The sequence below is a fragment of the Mastomys coucha genome, unplaced genomic scaffold (assembly GCF_008632895.1).
Source record: "Mastomys coucha isolate ucsf_1 unplaced genomic scaffold, UCSF_Mcou_1 pScaffold21, whole genome shotgun sequence".
Lineage (NCBI taxonomy): Eukaryota > Metazoa > Chordata > Mammalia > Rodentia > Muridae > Mastomys > Mastomys coucha.
The window spans coordinates 92,844,413-92,855,691 of NW_022196904.1; the positions used below are offsets into that span (position 1 = coordinate 92,844,413).

General features: G+C 38.2%; 2 protein-coding genes across 2 annotated transcripts; both read right to left on the reverse strand.

Annotated features, from left to right (window-relative positions):
- Window positions 1–2,708: 2,708 nt before the first annotated feature.
- On the reverse strand, window positions 2,709–3,739 carry LOC116100734 (olfactory receptor 51I2-like). The gene has a single exon (XM_031384471.1). It carries the CDS (start codon window positions 3,693–3,695, stop codon window positions 2,745–2,747), a length of 951 nt encoding a protein of 316 aa, XP_031240331.1. The 5' UTR covers window positions 3,696–3,739; the 3' UTR covers window positions 2,709–2,744.
- Window positions 3,740–9,921: 6,182 nt separating this feature from the next.
- On the reverse strand, window positions 9,922–10,866 carry LOC116100735 (olfactory receptor 51I1). The gene has a single exon (XM_031384472.1). It carries the CDS (start codon window positions 10,864–10,866, stop codon window positions 9,922–9,924), a length of 945 nt encoding a protein of 314 aa, XP_031240332.1.
- Window positions 10,867–11,279: the final 413 nt, after the last annotated feature.

Below are 11,279 nucleotides of genomic sequence, written 5' to 3' on the forward strand. Positions count from 1 at the left end.
GGCACCTCCTGTGATGAACCCCATCATTTACAGTGCAAAGACCAAGCAGATCCGCCAGGGGATCACTCATCTCTTCTTGCAGAGGAAGGTGCACTGAAGACTGAACTTTATACAGAAAAGACAACTTTTATAAATGTAACATGGAGTCAATCATAAAGATCACTGCCATAAAACTGTGCATAGGAAGGATGTGGAGTAGAACATTTGCTTAGTAAATACTCCCAGCTAATAAAGAGATATTACTGCTTGACTAGAAATTAAAAGTTTTCTTTTTAAAGCTTAGGTTTGTTATTCTCTAAGCACTTGCCTTTAGATTGAGAAAGGCATTTTTTAAAATATAAAGGTTCTGCTGGGTGGTGGTGGCACACGCCTTTAACCCCAGCACTTTGGAGGCAGAGGTAGGTGGATTTCTGAGTTCAAGGCCAGCCTGATCTACAGAGTGAGTTCCAGGACAGCCAGGGATACACAGAGAAATCCTCTCTCGAAAAAAAAAAGAAAAAAGAAAAAAATATATAAAGCTTCTTCTTTTTTCTTCAGTGTTTTAAACATTTGAAAAAGTACATGATCTTGTTTTACAAACTCATAATTCTTATAATGTATGAACATGCTCACTGAAGCTATACCAGTTGCATGTCTCTTTCACTATTAAATGCTAGAATTTAATTAAATGTAAGATTTTATATAATTTTGATCTATCATTATAGAAAAATTTCTTGAACTAGCACAATTAAGGAAAGATAAAACACAAATATTGATCCTACATGAAAAGGAAAATTAACACTGCATATCAAGTGTTGAAGTGGAATAAGTTTGAGAAGCTGGGAGTTTGGGAAAATAGACCTGTGAAGAACAGTTTAACTAATTCTGTACTAAGCCACGTAAACTGTGTGATTTGGTTCCATAAGCATCCACTCAGCAATGGCTATGGCAGTAACAGAGGAACACTGATGACACTTTCTTGTTTCTGTTGTCAAGCTTTCTAGTATCAAATTAACATTTACAAAAAAAGACAGAAAGTAAAATGCAGGCCGACCTAGGTCTCATCTATTAAAAAGTACATTTTTGCAATCAAAATCTATTCATCTCATTAAGAAATCAGTCCTTACCTAGATATTTTACATAATATATACATTTTTCAACACTTCTACTGTTTACATAAATTATGTCCTCAATGGGTTTTCAATTTTTAAAAATAATTTCTTTTATCTTTTATCTTATTATTTTATCATTCTGCCCTTCTCTTCTACTACTCCAAACCCTCCTATATACCTGACTTGCTCTCTTTCAAATTCATGGACTCTTTAAAAATAGTATAGGATAGCTATAATGAAAATACATATTTAAATATGTATGTATATACATTTGTAATAGAATAAACAAAAATAATTTTAAACACAAAATTATGTTTCATAGTCAAAACTTTGTGAGAGGCAAAAATTTTAAAAAAAATGAGCTAGCAGCAGCAACAAATGTGTTGGTGTATCTGTCAAAGAATATATTCTCAAATCACTGACATCAATTTTTAAATCATTACAAATATAACTGCATGAAGTGTATGGTGAACTGTTATAACCTACTATATCATCTCTGAAAATGAGCTCTCCCCCACTACGTACATGTATTACAAAATATTAGCTAGCAACCTAAAAATACTGAAGTAGACAGAATTCTGTTGTCTAAGAGAATATATAAATGAAATTTTTATAATTGCTGTTTCAAAAAATAAGTATTTCAAAACATTACTATGTATAGGTGACTGGTGAAATAATACTACAAAACAGAAAATATTGTAAAATTGTAATTTGAGCCCTTGAGGTGAGAGAGGCTAAGGACCTGGTAGGAGACCTAGGAACCACCTCTCTGTAGTTTAAGAGATGAGAGTGTGGCCATCCCCATTTTATGACGCTGTCTATTAAACCACAGGCAGAAGGAGGAAGAGACAATTGGACCTGTGCTGATGGAGCTGAGAGAAGGGGTCAGGGAAGAGAACAGAACATACCTCACAGCATGTTGAAGCTGATGGAGGCTGAGGGAAGGAAGAAAGAGGAGAGAAAGAATATCCACACATGACACCTGGGCAGTTGAGGCTCTTCATATTTTACTATATGCTTCAGTTGAAATCATTCAGTCACTGGACATCCCAAAGTCTTTAGAAACACATAAAATCTAGATGTGGAAACTGTTGGATGGTGGGTTGGATGAAGAATCAGTGCCTTATATGGCAATGTATCTTCATAGATAGGTTATCATACAATTTATTTTTTAAATGTGGGCAGTCTTCAGAGTAAAATGGGGTTCTTTCATAAGGAAGAAAATGTTAAATCCATGAATACCCGGTCGAAAAATATACTAATTCAAAATGAAATTTCCACAATCAATATCCTTAAGAGGACACTTCATCTCTAAGAATTTCATTAAAAAATGAATTTTATTTATTTTAATTTAAATATCATTAAATCTCAAAACTAATGATAACTGGCTATTCTTTAAGAATTGGGATGAATTTACTAATTTCTACATTCAATTAGCATATCTGATTAAGAAGAAAAGTTGAACATGTATGTACTTGTATGTCAGTAAAATGTAAGATGAGTATGAGATGTATCATTCATAATCAAGCTTATAATAATGCTTTGAATTTCTCTTTTCATTATCAAAATACCTAACAGAAAACTCTCCTTGTGGGATAGTAAAAACCAGGGTTTATAGATGCAAGAATAATCCCTGCCCTCTGAGTGTGCGATTCAGATAAATTTCTTCTTGCAGGAGAACAAGTTGGCAATTCCCTGTCGGACTGGACGGGTCTTGACACTGTATATGATGGGATTGAGCACTGGTGGCACAAACAGATAGATGCTCGACATGAGTGTGTGGACCACTGGCGATGCATGCTTGGCAACGCGATGCATCACAGACACACCAATCATAGGCACATAATATATAAGCACTGCACAGATATGTGACACACATGTGTTGAGTGCCTTCTTCCGACCCTCGCCAGATGCAATGCCCATCACTGTATAAAGAATAAGTCCATAAGAGACCACAATGAGCAATGAGTCCAGCCCAAAAGTAGCCAGGACAATGGCCAACCCCAAGATGCTGTTCAGCCTAGTATCTGCACAAGGTAGTTGGATCAAGTCTGAGTGGAGGCAATAGGAATGGGAGAGAATATTCATGTGACAATATGGAAGCTGTTTTAAAAGAATTGGGAGTGGGGCCATGAGTGCAACACTCTTTAGTGTAATACCCAGACCCATGGATATGATCCGAGGCAGGGTTAGAATGGCTGTATAACGCAGAGGATTATAGATGGCTACAAAGCGGTCATAACTCATAGCCAACAGGACTCCTGACTCCATTCCAGAGAAAGTGTGAATGAAGAACATTTGTGCCAAACAGCCATCAAAGTCAATTCTGTAGGCAGCAAACCAAAGAATGCCCATGACAGTGGGCAGTGTGGACACAGAGACTCCCACCTCAGAAATGGCCAGCATGGAGAGGAACAGGTACATTGGCTCGTGGAGAGCTGAGTCTTCCTGCACTGCTGCCATGATTAGGCTGTTTCCCACAATGGCAACCATATACATGATGAAAAAGGGAATGGAGAGCCAGCCATGTTGGGCCTCCAGTCCTGGAATGCCAGTCAGGAAGACTGATAGGAGGTCAACACTTTCATTGTTCTCTGCTCCCATGACACCAACAGTAGAGATAAGTTTTCACCTGCATTTGAAACAAACTGAAGTTAGCTCAAATCTGTAGAGTCACACTTATTAACATCCCTGTAGAAATTGAAGAAAAGAGGTGAGAAAGCTGGTGGGTGAATAACAGCAGACCTTATTGTCTTTCTCCCTGGTCCCCTGAATTCCCACTTGTTGCATGTCAAAGAGGCTTTCAGATTGCTCAATCTTATGAGAGATTGCTGTTTTGTTTGTTCACTTATAAAATGAAGGTATACTATTCTCATACTTAAATATGTAGAAGGTAGAGAAAATTGATATCCAGGGCTCATGTTTCTGGTTTTCTTAAGTGGTACAAGGAAAGCCAATTTGATCTAGGTTATATAAGCAACAACTAAAAGTTTTAATATGGTGCTTTATATTTTTTTCCATACTGCATATTTCTAATGCTAAATTACTTTGTCTGATTCTTAAAGTATCTTGCTTTTAACACCCAAATTTTCTTGTCAAGATTCCCACTGGTTAATAAATTTAACACAGATCAATAATGTGATACATAGTTTGCATGGTGACAGCTTTTCATAATACTGTGTAAGCATAAATAAAAAGTTATCTCAACCCTAACCTTTATATTATTTTATAGAATTTTGATATTTTAACAGTGACATTCTTCCTTCAGCAGGCTGGTACAGTATTTATAGCATACTGTGACAATTATTGTTTATATTTTATAATGTTTCTACTCAGAAGTACGCTTGAAATTCTTGAAAACAAGTATTCTCTTATATTTAAAGCCAAAATTCTCAGTCTCACATATTGTCCATGCAATGAATCTCTTTCAAAGTTACCTTCTTAATACTTTCTTAGGACATTCTACAGTTTAGAATTGTGGCATTCTACTACTGATTATTTCATTCTAAAAATATTCTAATACTGTTAATTTCCACAAAGGGGAAATGTTCCAAAACATCATTAGGGTTTCTTGTTCTGAGGATCTTATTCTTTCCCATTATTGGCACCCAGTTTTCTTTAGGAAAACTTACCATGGTGTCATTTGGAGCTGAGAAGCAATTCTGTGCTAGCTACAAAGTTTATACTCTAGAGGTGGGTAATTTCCAGCAACTGGTCTTCCTTTGCATTTACTATTTTTATCATTTGTATTATATAGTGCTATGGTATCTGGCTGAATGTTAAAACCTGTGAATATGTATTCAGTGAGATTATTTGGAAAACTAGTGACATTCAATGAAAAAATTGACTTCATAGCCAGTCACAGCAGTGCACACCTTTAATCCCAGCACTTGGAAGGCAAAGGCAAGCAGATCTCTGAGTTCAGGGCTAGCCTGGTCTACATAGCAAGTTCTAGAGGCAGCTATATAGAGATACAAACAAACAAATAGATCCCATAACCCACCACTACTAAAATGATTGACACATGCTGCATTTGTACTTCTGTCCTTCCTATTGGATTCTGAACTCTTTTGAAGTCATACTTCTGTCTGACCAAATACCTCCACTGCACTTCCTGTGACTGTGACTCCACGGTATGCTTTTGGAAAACTAAAAGTATAACTAGATGGACAGAAGCTCTGATGTGATGCTCAGACAAAACTGGAAGTCCTCGGTTCCACATTCTAGACAGTCATCAAACCAACAACTGCCATAAGGGGAGCTTTGGAGAACAGAGGGGACCTCAGTGAAGATGAGTGGGGCCAAGGATGAAAGGCAACAAGAGGATAATTTGAAGCTCATGCAAAGAATGTTTTTCCCAGAGTAAAAGCTATGCTTATGGGCAGTGGAGATATTCAAAAGCAGAGTGAGCACACATGTGGGAGTGAGGAGGAGTGCTGGCAGCACCTGCTGAACTGGCATTAAAGTTCCTTTCAGCTCTTTGCAAGACCCCAGGCCTGAGGTGGCAGGCAAAAGAATTCTCACCCATCCTGTGACAGAATTTCATGGCTATGGATCAATGTGAGACATGACAGACCCTTATCACCTTCTTCTTCTTCATCATCATCATCATCATCATCATCATCATCATCATCATCATCATCATCATCATCATCATCATCATCACACCACCTGCATTACTAAGACAGCCACTGGTAATCTCAGCTGAAAGCACCTGGGAAACTATAGGGCATTTAAATCCGTATTACTCTTTCTAAAGAAAACTTATATAACAATGAGATTTGTTGAGTTGTTTATTGTATTAAAACACTCTATCATGTACTAAATAACTTGTGGCATCTATTCATATACACATAGGCATTAACATAAATTTAAAAATAGAGGACCACAATCGTAGAACCTGAGAAGCCAATAGAATGATGAATAAAAACACACTTCTTGTACACATATCAAGAAAGCATGGGTTCAACATCACCTGAGAGGGCTTAATGAAGGAATTCTTAGATTTACAGATGGCCAAATTCACAATGGTTCCACAGTCACAGTGGCCTCAGGCAGCCACTAGCCACAAACCAAAAATGGACTTTATAAATCCTAACAAGAGCTTGCCAGAGACCTGGGCCTTTGGGGTTCTGGTTTGTCCCAGTGTGATACTGAAGTGTGCTGGAAAGTGGAGAGGGTGAGATCTCACCTTGGGGATAGTAATCAAGAACTTTAAAAAACCGTTTACCTTGGAGAGGTATTACCCTATCTCCCCAGAGATCTAGAGAAATTCAACTCCTTCCATATGATGAAGATGGAGAAAAAAGCTTCTGAGTTCACTACCTGTAACTCCCCTCCCTACTCAAAAGCTAGCTTAAAATGAAAACTGGACCTAGAATCCAGAGGCATGGCCATTGAATAGTGAGATTTAAACAGCTTCAGTTTCCAGGCAAAACATAAAGATTATAAGGGGATAGAACTTAGAGTCCAGGGCCAACCTCAGGATTTTAGCAATAAAGAATATGATCTTGGCTACATTCATCCATGTATCTCTTCTCTTCCCGATTCAATTCCCTATTCAATACTTCCATCTCCCACTGAACCCTCCACCAACTTCCCCGAGTTCAGGATCATTTCAGGGCCATGCAGGGACATGAGATTCAAACTTACAGACATAATTGGCTGAGTCTTACCCATGCATTCTTATTATATTATGATGGTAATAAATTAACTTTCTACTTGGAACGTGTTTTTCATAGAATGAGTAAGTATCTGCAAGAGACGGATACTCAAGTGAGAAGAGGTAAATGGCTTGTGTGTTTTGCGTTGAAGGGTATTATGTATACCCTTACCATAAGCTCTGAGACAAGTCCTAATTTCTCAACCTCTAGTATGTATTTCCCCATAGTTTCTGTTCTTCTCAGTAAATTTTTCATGTTACCTCTTCTTCATTTTGGTTTCTGAAGGAATGAATCCTTGTTAAGGAGAGATTGGAAGGGAGGCTACCTCCACTAGTCAAGTACTGTACAAGAGTGGAGTATGGAGCTCAGCAAAGAGATTTCTTCTACTCTGAAGCTCTGAAATATTGGAAGAACGGGTGAAAGCAATGTCTGCTTCCAGTGTTGCTACACTATTAGTTGAGCTGAGATAATGATATTGAATCCTGAATGTGTGATTCAAGAGAACTTCAACCAAAAAAAAAAAATTGTAAGTTATAGGATAATGAGGGAAAGAGTTTCATATCAGCTATGAGACTGGCAGGGAGAAGTGTGGATTTCAAAATTCACAAAGTGTTGTGACCCTACCATGTCCCTAAGGACCATTGGCTTTTGTCCTTTTGTAAGATCTCCATTGAGTGAGTACATAAGTAAGAGAATCTCAAATATTTATTCATTTAGATAGTGATAATACTTTAATATCAGTACAATGCATAGCATAGCGCAATACATTGTAAGTCTCGACACAAAATGTATCTGGTAAATGACAATCCATGGGAAGAGGCTTGCACATCCATGCGTATTGCAGCAATAGTCACAGAGCCAAGATGTAGAACTTGCCTACATGCCTATCAACAGATAAATGGATAAAGAAAATATGCTATATTCATAGTATTTGGTTTTAATCAGAGAAAGTGAAATTGTGTCATTTTCAGGAAAATGGGCTGAGCTGGAGTTTATCTTGTAAAGGAAAGTAATCAAGATTTAAAAAGACAAATATGTTTTCTCATATAAAGAATCTAGACTTAAGTGTGAATTGAACTGAAATGCATAGGTAATATGGAAATAAAAAGGCAACTATGAGAGGAGAAAGAAATCTAAAGGGACATAGACAAGGGGACAAGAAAAATTAAAGACAAATATGGTCTGTTGTGCATCAGTACATATGTGTGAGTGTGCAAATGTGCATTGTGTAAGCATATAAGTGTGTACATGCACTTATATGCATGAGTGTCAACATGTGTGTATGCATGTGCACATATTTGTATGTAATATGAAACAATTTGGAGGAAGAAAGACACAAATAGAAGGGAGGAGGAGAGACAAGAGAAGGTTGTGTGGGAGTGAAACCAAAGAAAATAATACATATGTATGTCATAAACTATTTTATGTGCTCACTGCAAGGTAGTAGAAATTCAGAAAGAAAACTTTATTTTCCCTCACATGTAATTCAAGTACACATGTGTACATGACATTAAGTTGGAAGAAGGACTACTAAGGAAATGGAAGGAACTATCAGAGGGGAAATGGAGACTAGGAGAGGGTAATGGGGGAAGGCAATCAAAGCACTTGATACACTTGAATGAAACTAATATTACAATCACATCAGTAAAACAAATATACACTCATAAAACATTTAACTGAATATTGTATTAAAATTTTAGCATTTGTGAAGAAATCATGAGGCTCCACCCAGCTGACAGTTTAAATGGAGATAAATACACCCCTTTAAGTGTAAGTATAATGCCTTACACTACAATGAGAGATTTCTCAGGGGGCTTCCTAGTCAGGGCATTAACCCACATGGAATACTCTAATATCTCATCTAATTGCAAAAGCTAACTTGCTTTTCTCTTTAATTCTGTCTACTTATTTGAAAGCCCCATCAAAATTTTTCTATGCCAGGTAGGTTTAGATAACAATGATCCAGACTGTGAGGGAAGGGAAGCATACCATGGGGCAGCCAGTGTGAAGGGGCTGGAGGATGCTCATCAAACTCTCATATGAAGCTAAGAAGACTTCTAACCTCCATCACATCATGAGGATAGGATGGCAATCCATTTTTGCTCTCTTCACCACAGATACCACACTCCTGAGATGAACTCAGTCTCCCCCAAATTTAAAAAACCATCCACTAGGCTTGAATAATGTCTTTAGACCATGCTCCCCATGCTTCTCAGGAGGAATCCCTGTGATTGAAGAAAAAAAATTATGCTTTTGCCCACATAGTCTATGGTACTGTTCTAAGTTAACAGTATCAGAGTAAGTGAGGGAAATTATTCAAACACAAACCGATATGTTCACTCTTCAGAATCTCTGTTTCATGGGCTCAGAGAAGAGTCCCTGGAGTTGGCATGGAATGAATGTGAATGTGGAACCGAAGATTGTGTTCTCTGAAAAGCTATGAGATATGACTGTGTTGTTTATTGGACCACAACTGGAGAGTTGAGGCTCCAAACTCTTCTGGGAAAGTATTTTGTCTCAGGCAATTTTTTTCTGGCAAGACCTAAGTGGTTCTTTCACTCCCATGCTGAAGGGAACACTCTACCTAACCTCTGTCAGCTTTCAGAAGCTTTTCCCTACCCACCTAATATAGCCTGCCTTTATTTCTACAAATATATCAACATCAAACCTCCATAGCATTATTCTATATTAAAATTTTCCACCTTACTCTTTGTGATTTTAGAATCCCCTGTGTTCAAGCCAGTTTTCCCTGCAGTACTTTGGTATTCCTGAAAAAATAACCAATACTTTTCAGGGCATCAGTTGCTGCTTCTACATCTTTTGACCTGTATATCTGTTCATTTACCAGTGGTGTTATGCTCACCACTATAACATTCTCAGAATCTAGCAGAAGGACTCTTACAGTCATTGGCCAATAACTAAGTTTATCATTGCATAAATTAGATTAATCTTTTTTTTCTTCATTTTATTCAACATTTTTTTTATTTACATTTCAACTGTTATCCCCTTTCCAGGTTTCACCCCACCCCAAATTATTCTTTTATTCTTGATTCCAAAAAACTATTGAAAGCTTGAGGCCTCTACTTTGTTTTAGCAATATTCTTAAATTTAGCAGGCAAGTCTTAGTCCCTCCTCTAACAGAGCTCTCTCCGATTCTACTGCATTCGTCAGTTCTGGGATTTATGGAAGACTTTGAGCATCCCTCTGCGTATCTCCTTGGTCTTCACACTATAGATGATGGGGTTGAGCATGGGAGGTACAAACAGATAGACATTGGACATCATAACATGAACAACAGCTGGAGCACTTTTCCAGAAGCGGTGGATCATGGAGACAGCAATTATGGGCACATAAAATGCCAGTACTGCACAGATGTGTGATATGCAGGTGTTGAGTGCCTTGAGTCGCTGTTCATGTGATGCAATAACCAACACAGCTCTCAAGATCAATGCATAAGACAGAAGGATGAAAACTGAGTCCACACCATACGTGAAAATTACCACAAAGAGCCCATAGATATTGTTAACATGGATGTCTCCACAGGCCACTTTCATCAGATCTGGATGGAGGCAATATGAGTGATGTAGCACATTGCCCTTGCAAAAGGGCAATCTTTTTACAAGAAAGGGGAAAGGAAAAAGGGTAGTGAAACTTTTGGCAAGGATACCCAGACCCATAGCCAAGATGCGACTATTGGTAAGCACAGTGGAATAGCGTAGTGGGTCACAGATAGCCACAAAACGATCAAAGCTCATGGCGAGTAGTATGCCCGATTCCATGAAAGAAAATGTGTGGATGAAAAACATTTGGACCAGACAGGCATCAAAACCAACATGTCGGTAATTGAAGCAGAAGGTAGCAAGTACAGTGGGAAGTGTAGATAGGGACACTCCCAAATCATTAAGAGAGAGCATAGAGAGAAAATAGTACATGGGTTGGTGTAGAGGAGGTTCCCGAATGACCAGAGCGAGGATACTGAGGTTGCCTGCAATGGAGATGAAGTAGAGGAAGCAGAAAATCAGGGCAATCCAAGCTTGGCCTGTGTGCATCCCAGGAATGCCTGTCAGCTGTAGTGTGGCTGGCTGGAAGGGAGTGCCATTCATGCCTAGCATGGTAGGCAGGTGGGAGAAGACAGATGAGGATTAGGTCCAAGAGAGGACGTGAGGGAAGTTCTTCCCTTTCCTTCTTTCAGATGTCCTGTCTCCAACACAAAATGTCAGGGATAAAATACGTGTGCCTACATTCTGCCCTGCTTACTAGACTATTAGTTGTTTAAGAATGGAACATATCTTCATTTATTTCTGTACTACCAGGCCCAGTATATGCCCTAGGACAGAGGGAAGCCCTATGCAGGGTTAGTTGATGGTCAAATGCAAACCACATGCACAAAGCCCTCTGGTCATTACCATTAGGTACACTATCCTACCACTTCCCCATACACTGCAGAAATGTATTGGAATTGGAGAGAAAAATAGAAATTAAGAGACCAAATAGGAACATGAGCATGTCTTTGAGAACTTCCCAG

Bases quoted from the DNA above. Each gene is read 5' to 3' on its own strand.
- LOC116100734 (XM_031384471.1), bottom strand. From the start codon at position 3,695: ATGGGAGCAGAGAACAATGAAAGTGTTGACCTCCTATCAGTCTTCCTG.
- LOC116100735 (XM_031384472.1), bottom strand. From the start codon at position 10,866: ATGCTAGGCATGAATGGCACTCCCTTCCAGCCAGCCACACTACAGCTG.